This window comes from Balearica regulorum, chromosome 1, assembly GCF_011004875.1.
Source record: "Balearica regulorum gibbericeps isolate bBalReg1 chromosome 1, bBalReg1.pri, whole genome shotgun sequence".
NCBI lineage: Eukaryota > Metazoa > Chordata > Aves > Gruiformes > Gruidae > Balearica > Balearica regulorum.
In genome coordinates, this window is record NC_046184.1 from 117,083,902 (window position 1) to 117,097,206 (window position 13,305).

At 49.8% G+C, this 13,305-nt stretch overlaps 1 protein-coding gene across 9 annotated transcripts in view; it reads right to left on the bottom strand.

The window, feature by feature from the left end:
* RUNX1 (RUNX family transcription factor 1) overlaps positions 1 to 13,305 on the bottom strand; it is a 176,495-nt gene that overhangs the window by 67,274 nt on the left and 95,916 nt on the right. For 7 of the 9 annotated variants that reach the window (XM_075771543.1, XM_075771501.1, XM_075771508.1 and 4 more), the window contains 2 exons: positions 10,154 to 10,407; positions 4,620 to 4,776 (listed from right to left, as the gene is read on the bottom strand). In XM_075771543.1, the coding sequence (XP_075627658.1) occupies positions 4,620 to 4,776; positions 10,154 to 10,407 (411 nt within the window). Of the gene's footprint in view, positions 1 to 4,619; positions 4,777 to 10,153; positions 12,281 to 13,305 lie in introns of those variants that run through there. The other 2 variants (XM_075771519.1, XM_075771513.1) reach the window with 2 other exon arrangements.

The following is a 13,305-nucleotide window of genomic DNA, read 5'->3' on the forward strand; positions in this document are numbered from 1 at the left end:
ACTCTTTTTTTTTTTTTTTTTCCCCAGTTTTGATTGCTGTCGGATTTCTTCTATTTTCGTCCCATCTGGCAAGCGCGGTTCATTGTTACTCCAGTATCTGATACCGCGTCCCCTGAAGCATTCCAATGGTTTGGACCAGGACCCGGCCGGCTGCTTAATACCGATTTTACGATCCTGTTGAATAACATCCTCCTCTGTTTTGCACATACTTTTATAATTTTGAATGCGTTTAAGTAAAAAATAAAACAAATTTTAACAAAGTGCTTAAATAATGCAACCACAAGCTGAAGCTGCACAGAAGGAGCAAAATTCTGACTTCAGAAGACCAATAAAAATAATTGGACTCAGAGACCAGGCCAGTAATTTCTGGGGTTTAAGTATTTTTGAGATTCCAGCTTAAAATGACTTTTCTTCCCCAAAATTATATCCAGAAGGAAGAGTCCTGGTGGCAGAAACTTCTGATTATGCTTAGTAATACCTGTCTCTCATGTTCTCCTACCAGCTACTCCTGTGAAAAAGGAATCCTTCTTTGGCTCTATGGAAATCGAAAACTTTCACAAAGTTTATTCACGAGTCTAAGCCTGATAGCTGGTAGGAAATATATACATAGGCTTAATTTTCAGTCCTTTCCAAGACACAGTTTTTAAAAAGGCCTTGCTGGAAAGCTATCACGGAGCTCCAGCTCCAGATCTCAGCTTTAGATTGAGATCTTCTGCAGCAAGCCAAGACACTTCCCAATTAGCTACTATTATGATAACCTATTAATAATTATTTTCATCTGGAAAACATGTTTATTTGTTGGGGTTTTTTAATGTTATGTTCTACAAAGAAGATAGTTACTGGGATTCATGATTCCATGAGGAAAATATGTAATGCTTACCGAGCCACGAAGCTTTCCCTCTCCAAAATAACTATTTATTTTTAATTTTATCCAATGAACTTCTATGGTGTCAGGCTTTTTGCATCAGATTTATTTCATCATAGTAACCTAAATTGGTTCATTATACATTAAGAAAACAGGGTACTTTGCAGTAGTAGCGTGTTGAAGTTTGAAGTGTTTATGAATGGAGGGAGAAAAATAAAGATTAATTTTTTTTAACCAGGTAATCAGGCAGGGGTGGCTGAAATTGGATGAAGTTTTAAACTACATTTTTCTTTCAGAAATTACTTACTTGGGCTTACAAGCCAGACGGGCAGGTTTTCCCAGTAGCATTCTCAAACTAGGGTGAGGAATAGTAACTCTGGAGCCCAGCCAATTCCAATGTAAATCTGTTTTGTTCGGGAAAACGAGCCAAATTGCTTTTATACAACATCTCGATGTTTCATGCGACCTGTGATATTCTCAGCTTCGATTCTGGGTGTCAAGAAAATCAAGTGGGTGGGTTTTTTTTTTCAATTCTGAATGACAGGCACAGTCAGAGCAACAGGGGCAAGCACTTGCTGTTAGGGAACGAAATGAACGCTGAAACGCAGTTTGGTTCTTTAAACTTTGGCCAATATTTGGTTGGTGCATCTGCTCTGAGAGGCAGGATCAGGCCCTGAACAGGGGGAATCGCTGTAACTCTCTATTACAGTCAGCACAGAGCCGCTTATTCACTGAAATGAAAATCTGGGCAATAGCCTTATGTCTGAAACAGCCATCAGACTGTCTTGCTAGATTTCATTTAAAGCCCGCGAAAGAAAATTTAAACTATTTATTAAGAATGTCAAGAATGACAATTTCCTACTCTCTTAGAAGAGATCGGCAAGGCTTTCAATGGGGATGGTTACACCTGGGCTTATCGCCCGATGCACAGGCAACTGTCACCGGCTGACGCCGTTCCTTATTCTCCTGCAGGGATTTTAAATCACCCGAGGTACACAAAGAGCGTCCACTCTGACCGTAACCAACGTGAACTTTCAATCGCTGTTCACATAATACTCCTGGCATCACATTATCACTGGTGGCAACTGAACTTATTCAAACTCAAATATTACACAGCAAACAAAGTTTCGGTTAATTTTCCTCTAGTGAAGTATCAAAGGAAGCAATGCCCTTTGAAGCAGCTACCTTATGCTTTAGGCTTTATACAAATTCTACAGAACAGCACCTCAGAAATCCCGTACCAAATGCAAACAATCCCCACCTTTGGAAAACAATCCCCTGTTCGAGGAGTAAACAGAAGCATACATTAGTCACTCGCTCCAAAGATGGGCAGCCAACAGAGGTGATGAGATTTAACCTTGAAGACCGACTAATAGCACGCAGCATTCCCAAATCACTCCATCGCCTAAACGATCCCGAGCACCTGGATGTCACACGACATACAAGGTTTACGTCCGCGTGCGAGTGACCAGCTACTAGCAAGCGCTTATGGTAAGGGGCTCGGCGACGCTCCCCGCCAAGCTTTTCTGTATGAATGGGGACTGTTCTCTCTCAGCCGCTGGATTTTGACCTTGAAACTCACACAGTTCACTGTTATGATTTCTAGCTTCACTACCATGGCCAGGAACTGAACTACAGGTTTGTTTTTATTAGCTTCTCTGCCACTTTGCCAGCTATTCATTTGAATCTTCTAAACAGTCATCTCTGAATCATAATGCAAATTCCATTTACTGAAAAGGTGGAACCTTTAATATAACAAATGAACATGTTTAATGACTGATACTTTTAGACATTACAGCATCTCTCATGTTTTCAGTAAATGGATATAATTTTCTCTGCATTACCCTATTATTATTCTTTGCTAGCATTACGAAGCTACGTTCTCAGCTGCGGGTGTTTTCCACCAAGTGCATTTTGAAGACAGCCCAAACAACACAATTTAAAAGACATCTCCCTCTGTATCTTCAGCTAAAAATGCTGCAGGATACAGAGGGATTGGATTGGTATTTTATTCTTAAAATGTATTTATTGCTTGCACCTATGTTTCAACGGGGCCATGCTCTTCCACGATTGCTGACTGTGTTTATATCGGAAGAATATGTACAGATGCATTTCACTTCAAAGGCAAATGAAGGCTGTTGTGTATAATCAGGATAACTTCCTCGGTCCGAAGCCTGACCTGTCTCCCATTTGGAATAAAACATTTGGAGAGCGAGCGAGCGAGCGAGCAGAAGTGGGTCACCTTTGTAACTTTCCCGAAGCATGCTCGTAACTCCGTTCACGTTTGAAGGAGCCACGCATGCAGCCACGCTTCAGGAGATGGCTCAGATGCTCACATGGGGAGAGAGGGAGGGGAAAATGGTGAGGAGGGGTCAGCGAGCCCTCAGTACTCAACCTGAGTCAGAGAGACACCATCGCACACATTGCTCAAAAAGGTAGTATACAGAAACCAACTTAAGCGCAGTAGACACTATCGCTTTGATTTGTGAATGTTACAGCACCGAATTGTCCCTAAACGACACTGTTGTGTTTGGAACACCGTAGTCTTGTGCTCTAATGTTACTTAAAGATACGAATGAAACAGAAGAAAAATACCTAAGTAAATATCATATGAAGTCACATGGAAGAGGTGAGAGTTTATCATTCTTGACCTTAAAAGAGAGAAGCCAATCTTTCCTCCGAGCTTTTTCTGAGCAGCAGCTCACCAGCTTCTCCTCTGTGGGTTTGACTGTCCTCCCCCCCCCCGACCCACGCACAGGGACTCCACTCACAGCGACGAGGGCAGTAAGGCAAGAGCAGCGCTTAAACCAGTCTTGTAACAGAAAGGTAAACACGATTGCTTGGAATTTATGGGGTTTAAGATTATGGATCGGAGCCAAAGTGTGAAGTTGTGAAGGGTCCTTCTGTTGGTTTTACGGGCTTCTGGGTCAAGCTTTGTACACCTGCCCACTCACATGTGGCGTGAGCCGCACGTGTCAGATACTATTTGCAGCTTCCTAACAACATTTTTATATGGTTCTAGTCTAAGTCAGCTTTGACTCTTATTTGTCACTTAGGCTCATAAGGCCTTTTTATTTACTGTGTACTACTGGTTATCATCACAGAGATACAGCGAGTCAGATATTAAGCTCATCGGTTCTGTTCTGGTCTATGCTATCCACCTTGCAGGAGCACGTTAAATAACAGGACTACCGTACATTGTCCTATATCTATTTCAGAGAAAGAAAGGTCAGAAAAAGTGCCCTGTGCCTTCATCAGGTCATAATGAACCCATAAATTTTTTAGACCTATGCAGGAATTACTTTAATTTTAGGTTGACTCGCTCTATTAGAGACATCAGCTTTTGCAGAGAATGCCTGGGAGCCCCAAGATGGTAATGAGTCTTTACGCAGGCTGAGGATTCTCATTTTAAATTGAAAATACGCTATTTAAATTTAAACATGGGTAATATTGCGCTGTTCTAAATTTGACAGGACAGCTTTTGGAGTCAAAATGTGACTTGCTGCCTATATGATTTTTTTTTGCCAATGAAATCTTACTGTTTAAAAATCGAAGTGACATGGAAGATGAGCTAGGATAAAGTAAGAAAACCACACAGCTAATTCTGTGCCTTTGGAATTGGCCTATGCCAGATAGTGCAGCATTCCCTGCCACAGAAAACCCGACAGGCGCTGTCTTCAAATTCCCTCCACGTAATCAGAACTTGGCATAACTGGTGAACACGGCCAAAGTGTAGTTGAGAACAAACACGTACCTCTTCCACTTCTACCCACGAATCGGAGGTCGTTGAACCTTGCTACTTGGTTTTTCATGGCGGCTGTGGCATTTCTGAGTTCTGCAGAGTAGTTTTCATCGTTTCCAGCCATCACCGTTACCAGCGTCCCATCGGGCACATCTCCCAAGGCCACCACCTACGAAATCAAAAAGCAGAATCCTTACGTGACATTTATTTTCAGATGCACAACACCAACAAGTAATGTGATAAAATAGGAAAAAAACAGCAACAGCAAAAATCTACGTAGATTAAAAATCTGTTTGGGGAAAACAGGAATTGCTTCCATTTCTAGTTTGCAGAGCTACGGAAAAGTTTTTATATTGATGCACGTCTGAAATACAAAGTATAATGTCTACTCCGACATGAAAAATACATGAAATAAGCTTCCCAAAATATACTTCTGTAATTGTCAATAAATAAATTCGAGCAACAGGAACCGATTCTGGTCTGATTTACATCAGTAGCATTACTTTTAAGCCACAGCGAAGTCAGCACAACCATGGAAATGTAAAATTCAAGAGAAAACAAAACCAAGCCGATCGTCTCATGGACGCAGAGGGTCACAGTCCCCACAGCTGCACCAGTTCCCTATCTTTTCTTCCCACTGCTCTGAACAGAGCTGCCCCGGCATAAATTCAGAATAAGTCCATGGAAAAGCAGGCCTCAATCAAATGTTCAATCGTAACTTACTGAACAATTCCTTTTTTTCCTTTAGAAGCATGACAGCAAACCATGGACTTAAGACCTCACCCGCGACCTAATGGATGGAAACTGCGATCTGAACTAATGAAACCTGCAATCGCTCGGACGAAGGCTTTTCACCTGGTCTGAAATGTTTGCGCTGTAGCTCCTTGGTGCCAGCATCTACCAAACAAATATTTAGGAACACAGGATTCGCTGCATTTCTGATGGGATGTGCTGAGAGATATACAGATTTCTCACCTTACATTTTCTGACTTGTATCTACAATGTTCACATTGGTTAAACTATGAAAGTTTTAATTTTATCTCATCTTCTTGAGCAGGACTGAATTCCCAAAACAATTTTACCCTGCCATAATGAATGGATGTCTGGTGTGTCTCTAGATTTACTCTGGCAAAAGAAAGAGCTTGAATTAGGTCGTCTATCATACTTTTTTTTAGATCCTGTTGCTGTTCCCCCAATTAAGTCTACAGTAGCGGCCTCAGGACTACTACCAAAAAAAAAAGAAAAAAAGAAAAAAGAGAGAAAAAAAATCTAGCTAGTTTTTATTTCCTCTTTTACACATTCTAAGAGGAAGTAGTCCTACATCATGTCCTCTGAGTTGCAGCTTGATATTTTTCCTTCCTCTTAGCGTTTTTCTAACTTATGTCCATGCAGTTAGAATTGGCTCAAACTTGTCACAGCCCGGTCTTATTTCTATTCGCACTGTTCTTTCCAAACAGGATCAGCGGCTCCTTTACTCGATCGGTCTCTGATGCTTATTCCCCAGCCATGGCTACCTCCCATAACATGAGCGAGGTCTCCAGTCTCAGGTATTTCACGGTCTTTCCTTCTATTAGGTGGCTGCATTTCTCACTTCAGTGCTCTCCCATTTGTCACCAATAACCCTTATTTTCACTTCCACATGCAAAGTTAAAATCACTGTGTCAAAATTCCCTCTTTACGTATCTATTTCAACTTCCTCTTTCCCATTCCTCTGCGGCCCGGGCTTTTGGGTTTTTTGTTCTCCTCTGTGTGCTGTAATGCGTTTCTGTGGCCTGTGCTAACGCTCAGCGTTGCGCTTTTCACATTTCCCTGATCTTGGCATAAAATAGACCTGCTTGAAACATTGAAGCCAGTGAGTTTTCTCCTTGCACAGCATTGTGTCATGAGGCACGCTGGCTCACAAGATCAGCAACGGCAAACCCGACGTGCTCACCCAGTTCTTAAAAAATTACCGTAAAACCTTAATGCATGCACATATATTAAAGACACAAGAAAGGGAAAGGGGAAAATCGGGGCATTACCCTCACCTCCCTATGATGTGAATGTTTGCATGCTTGTTTAAGGAAATATATGCTAGCATTTTGAGGGATGAAAAGCCTTCATGAATCCAGGGTCAGTTGTCCCATACAGAACAAATAGTTTAAATCACCGTTTTCAAATTACACTGAAGGCAACCTCAGTGATAAGACGTGTGAAAAAAATATTAGAAACAAGTATAAAAGTTACACAGCACAGAAAAGAAACTAGAGTTAAAAGTCACAGACAATAGAAAAAGAAATACAAACATTTACACTAGAAAAAAGACTGAACAGATAAGTTGGAACTTGCTGACTGGAGTTATCTAGTACTCTGTTGTACTCTTTAGCTCTCAAAAATATGTATTTCCAGAGAAGCGAGAAAAGTATCACAGTTGCAGCGCTGCCGGGTATCTAAATTACCTACTTCTGCTGCATCAATCAAACAAAATTGGCCTTTTAAATTAAGATTTAGATTATTTCCTAACAGCGTTTGGACAATGAATCTATATGGCACCTTATTAGAGTTGTCATGTATTTTTCTCTAAGTTTCTCGGAATCATTCTTTATTTTAGAAAAAAAAAAATGCGCAGAAATGATCATTTTGATTTGAAATAATATCCTGATCCTAAAGATCAAACATCATGAGTGATTTTTTCTAAGGAAAAGTGAAGAGAAAACTCTCTGTCTCTCTCTTTTTATTGATGCAATGGTTGATAAATGCTTGATAACAGCGCTTTTTTTGTCAGATGCAGATAAGATATTGGCAGCATAGGAATGATCTGAACTGAATTTTCTAGTTCTTGTTCCAAATGATCTTAAAAAATCACGACTTTTAAAAATGCCTTTGCAAATATTCAATATTTAGTATAAAACCAATGAGATTGTTTTAAACGTGGCAAACTATTTCAGGACTCATTTCTCAGCGGTCCACGACGGGAGAGGGTATTTTTTGGGGTGGGGAGTGGGGAGGTGGGGTGGAGGGGGACGAGGAGCATCGAACGCCCCGGCAAGCAGGTGCCTCCCAGCCTCACCATTCGGGAGCTCATAGGGAAACCCTCTCCCGGATTTTTTTTTTGTTTGGTGTGTTTTGGGGTTTGTTTGTTTGTTTTTTGGTTTTTTTTGGGGGGGTTGGTTGGGTTTTTTTTGGTTGGTTGGTTGGGGTTTTTTTTTGCTTGCGTGTTTCTAGGTTAAACTACCTCCGTGTTACAAACGCTTGCTTTCGTCTGTTTGGAGAACCTGACCCTTTACTCTGTTTGCAGAAGTTGGGAGCGGGCTTGCTAGTTAAAACGGAGGGGGGGGGGGAGGAACGAGAAATGAGAGCGGCGTTAGATACCTCTCGAAACCAGCCCCCGAGGGTTGTTTTCCGCGGGAAACGGTCACATAAGCAGGGCAGCCGCCTGCCGCCAGGAGCCCCCCTCCCCGGGGAGGCGAGGGGGAGCCGGGCCCGGGTCGCTGACGGACCCCGCGGCTCCCGGCGTCTCGGCACCGGGGCGAGCCGGGGCCGGGCGGAGGCACCGCTTTCCGCCGGCGGCTTGGACGGCCGGGCAGGAGCGGGAAGAGCCGCCTCTTGTCCTCCCCCTCCCCGTTCCCCGCCGGGAGATGACCGGGGCTGGGAGCGCGACCCGGGCACGGCCACGCGTGGCACGGCGGGGAGCCGCCGCGGTGGACTCCGGCCGCAAGGGACCCCCGGGAGAAACACCGGCCGCACCTGGGGACATCGCTTATCTCCCTTCCCGGCGGGGCGGAGCGGGTTTTCACGCCTGTTCCACACCGTAACTCTGCCTTCCAGGAGGAGAGCTTCCCGAGTAATTAGCAGCAGTTGCCTAGTGCGTGGGTGACAGTATAATAATTAATCTAAATGTGTGAATTTAGGAACTGACCCTGCCGATTAGTTCCTCCCTTTCCCCAGACTCATATACGCGTAAAACAAGAAGACTCTCCAGACATAATCAAACTTTTCCCTAAAGCCGCCTCCTCAGCAGGATTTCCCAAAGCTCTGGGAGCTGAACTGATTCCCTTGTCCCCCTTTCCTCCTCCTCCAAAACGCCATCGGAAAGACTCGAGTCGCCTTCAGAGCAGTTGTACTGAGGCGGCCGGTGTTTAGCAGTGACCGCAAAAGAAAGCACGAACTTTACGAATCCCGATCCCAAATCTAACCCTGGGACTCCTAGGGAGCTGCAAGTCTCTGCGGCTCCCGCTTCGCAGAAGAGGATAACGAGAATAATTACCTTTTCCTTTCCCTGCTCGGAAGCGTATCTACATCAGTAGCAAGAAAACCAGCGCATTCAAGAAGTTAGCGATAGACCCAAGTCAAAAAAGAGCTTGACCAAGGCGGGAGGCGGGGGGGGAGGATGAATTTTGCTTCAACCCGGGTAACGGGAATGCAGGCCGGGTAAGGGAGGAAAGCGCAGCAATTCTCCCCCCCGCCGCCCTTCCCCTCCCGCAGCCGGCCGGAGGGCACCGCTCGGTAGGGCTCCGGCTCCGGCTCCGGCCCCGCACCGCCCCGCAGCACCGCCGGCGGCGGCCCGTGGGGGGGGGGGGGGGGGGAAGCCGGGGTATGCTTCCCCCTCTATCTTTTGCCGAGGTTTTACTTGGGCTACCGAGTACAGATTTAGCAAGGGGCTCTGGAAAGAGGAGAAGTCCAAGCGGCCGCAGGGTCTGCCCAGGGTAGGCCCCGACATTCGCTATTACAAAAAAAAAAAACAGCCGGGGAAAAAAAAAAAAAAAAAAAAAAGGAGGAAAGATGTGGTTTTTCCTAAGAGCCCCTGTGGCCTGGCGGGGGGAAGCCCGGCATCTCCGGAGCGGGGCTGGCCGGTGCCGCCGGGCGCTCGCTGCAGGCGGGTCCGCGGCGTCGGGCGAGTGTCCCCGGCCGGTGGCAGCCCCGGCAGGGCGCTTCACCGCGGGGGCTGCCTGCAGAGGGACCCGCCGCCGCTGTGGGCGGCTTCTGGGGGGACCCCGGGGCTCCTTCAGTTCCGGGACGCCCGCATCCGTCTGCAACGGGCTGTGCCGGCATCTGGTCCCCAGGGCAGCCAAACTCCTCGGGTCTGGCCCGGGTTTTTGTGGTGTTGTGGTGGTGGTTTTTTTTCTTTCCCCTTGAGCAGAGCCACCCCTCACTACCAGAGTTATGAATGGGCCGAAGGGGGAGGCTGCGGCTGGAGAGAGCCTGCCCAAGCTCATCGCCCGCCCCAGCCGCCGCTGCTCGCTCCTGCCCGGAGCCCGGCCGAGAGCCGCGCCGCGCCCGCTCGCTCCACGCCATCCCACGCTGTCGAGAGTGGCAGCGACCGCGGAAGGAAGGATGGAAGGAAGGATGGAAGGAGGCGCAGGGCCGGCTGCGCCCCACCGCCGGCCGGGTCCCGGTCCGGGTCCGGGTGAGGGTCCGAGCCCAGGGTTCGGCGCCCTGTGCCCCCCAGCCGCGGGGCGCGCAGCCTGCCCTCCCCTGCCCTGCCCTGCCCTGCCCTGCCCTCCCCGCCGGCCCAGCCCGCCGCCCCTGTCCCCAGAAACGCGATTTTCGGGAGCCGGCAAACGTACCTTGAAGGCGATGGGCAGCGTCTTGTTGCAGCGCCAGTGGGTGGGCAGCACGGAGCAGAGGAAGTTGGGACTGTCGGTGCGCACCAGCTCCCCGGGATGATCCGCCAGGACCTCCACCATGCTGCGGTCGGCGCTGCGCAGCTTCCCCGGCAGGGCGCCGCTGTGCTCGGCGCCGGGCAGCGGCAGCGGCTCGGTCATCTTCCCCGGGCTCAGCGTGGTGGAGGGCGGCGTGAAGCGGCGGCTGGTGCTGGTATCTACGGGGATACGCATCACAACAAGCCTTTTGAGTGAAAGACCTCCACAGAGTTTTTACAAAACAGCGAAACGAGCGTAACTCTTCAGCGATCTGCTCTCTGGGGACCAACATAAACGGATACAGGCTGAGGACTCGGGGGAAACTTGTTTCTACGCCAGTCCCCAAAGTTAATTTTTTGCTGAAGGCGGCTGAGATAGCGAGCACGCCGAGACTTAACTCTTGGCTTCCTGGCGCGGCGGAACAGATCACGTTAATCCGATAAGCGAAAGGGTCGTCCGTGCGGGGCTTTACCGCGACGCCTGTGCATCTAGTCTGCGGCCGTGACGCAAAAAGTTATCGGGGGGAAAGCTCCTTCCAAACTCCCAAGCACCGTGGAAAAAAAAAAAAAGGCAAGGCAAATACAAGACGCGGTCAGAAACACATGCAAAACCTGGGCTTCCCAGACAGTCAGTTGCCTATCAGTTTCTTCCAGGTGATTTCTCTACAGTCCCAAGAGAAAACAAAATACATCAACTTCTTCCGTAGGCAAAAATCGCTCTTTAAGAGAGGGAAATTCGGGGTCAGTCTTCAGCGAAGGCAGTACACGAGCTAGACTTTCTGATCAAAGGTCAGCTGGCTACAACTGTATATATATTCACGTACACACACGCACGCACACATATACTGTACTTCATAAAATATTTACAATATAATCTGTAGAGAATTTAAACACAACAGGAATCCATTAATGTTCTCGGCAAGATTTTTTTTTTTAAAGCAGCCTTGAAATTCAGCTTCAGTAGTTTGGTTGGCGGTGCTCTAAGAGTGCTCGTGTCATGACCTTTCAGTCATTCTTGAGCAAAAATAAGAAAAAGAAAAGAAAAAAAAATAAAAAGCTCAGTGCATGGCATTCAAGCTTTAAATCTCTATCTTTGTACTTGTCTTTGGTATAACGTCTTTCATCAATTTAAAGAAAGGTCGCAGCCGATCGCAAGCTCTGAGGCTAAAAGGTCCACAGCTGAAAACTTGGGTTTGGGGATGTTGGTTAAATTGTGGGTTCTCTCTGTGGTTTTGTGTGTGCAACAGCGCTCTCTCTCACTCACGTCCTGCTCAGCAGTCAAACCAAGAGTCTGCAACAACTTCGGCAGTCATTGCCAATTCTTTTTTTTTTTTTTTTTTTTTTTTAGTATCTGAGGCAGTCTTCCTCTAATTCGGCCACAGGAACCGGCTGCTTAACAATATTTTAACCGCAGCAGGTGGAAGCCTGCTTTCGGAAACATGGCTTTTCTCTCGACCGCCTCCAGCCAGCGGGATGGATACTGCCAGCCTGCGTGGAGAGCCCCCACGCACACGCACACACTGAAAACCAAAAGCAAGCAACCAGCAACGATTAAAAAAAAAAAAAAAAAAAGGAAAAGAAAAAATAAAAAAGACAACCAAAACCCACTACTTTTGAACGAGTGAAAGCTTTCCTTCGCAAAAGAGTAAGTAGGTGGCGGCGGGCGGGGGTGGAAGAGCCGCTGACCCCCACGGAGAGAGACGGAAAGAACCGGGGAAGGTCAAACCCCCAAAGTTGCCGGCCAGGGTTAGAAGTGACAGCCTCCAGCCCAGACGACAGCTCAGAGAAAGCGCATTTCCACAGCGGAGATCTCTCGGGTCTTCACGTGAGCCGCAGGGAACGCAGGCTTCCAGCCGACCGACCGACAGACCGACCGACCGACCGACCGACCGGCCGCCCACAGCGCCGGGGCACCGCCGCTCCGCCGGGCCGGGCCGGGCCGGGCCGGGTCAGGTCGGGTCGGGTCGGACCCTACCGCGTCGCTCCGCGCCCCGCCGCGTTGGGCTGGGCTGGGGTCCGCGCCGCCCGCCCGGCGCCCCTCCGCCCCGCGCCCGCCGCCGCCGCCGCCGCCGGGATGAATGGAGGTGGCCGGGAGCGAGTTGGCTGCGGCGGGCGGAGTGCGGAGGAATGTCATTCCCCCGGCTGCTTTGCATACGGGGAGGGCGCCGGCCAATCACAGCCCTTTCCGGGAGCAGCCAGGGCGCGGCCGCGGGCCAGGGGCTCCTGGAATTGGCGCGCCCGCCGCCGCCGCCGCCGCTACTGTGGGGCGCGGGGGGTGAGCGCCGGGTCGGCGGGACGCCGCGGACACCGCAACCGCGCACCCACGCACCCACGGGAGGACCGCGGGCTGCCGCTCAACGAGCCCGCCGCAAAGGCGCTGGCGGCGGGGTGCGCCGCAGACATGTGCAGGGTGCTCCGCCGCTGAGGTTTGCCGCGGGGTGTTACGGCAGCTAGAGCGGCGCGACCCCCCGCCTCTGCCTGGTCCCACCGCAGGTCCCGCTTGCCCGTCACTTACGGACCAGCTGGCCCCGAGGAGCGGCTGGTGCCCGCAAGGTGCCCGCAGCGCCGCGGACGCTGCCCCGGCACACGCCCGGACCCCCCGGGCGAGGTCCCGGCGGGGTTTGCTCCGAGGGCGTTTCCTCCCCCCCCGGAGGGGCTCGCAGCCGTACAGCGGACCGCCTGCACCGGCAGCCCCCGAGGCAGCTGCCGCCGGGCTGGCGTCCCCCGCCCGCCCCGCTGCTTCCCACCCCCGCGGACAAAGAAGGGACAGCGTCCCCGAGGGGCGCCCATCGCCGCCCGACATGGCGGGGCGACCGCCGACCCCCCCCCCCAGCCGGGGAACATTCCCCCTCGGCGCAGCCCAGCCACCGGCCGGGCCTGCCGGCAGCACCACCGGGGACGAAGCCAGGCCGGCGGGCGGGCAGCGCCGCACGGGCAGCAGCGGGCCGCCGGCGCCTGCCTCGCCAGCCGGCCTGGGCCCACGGAGCCGGTAGCGAGGATGCTGGGTGGAGGCGTGGCTGTCCTTTCGGGCTGGGGTTTTGGTTGAGTTTTTCTTTTTTGTTTTGGTGGTTTTCTTTC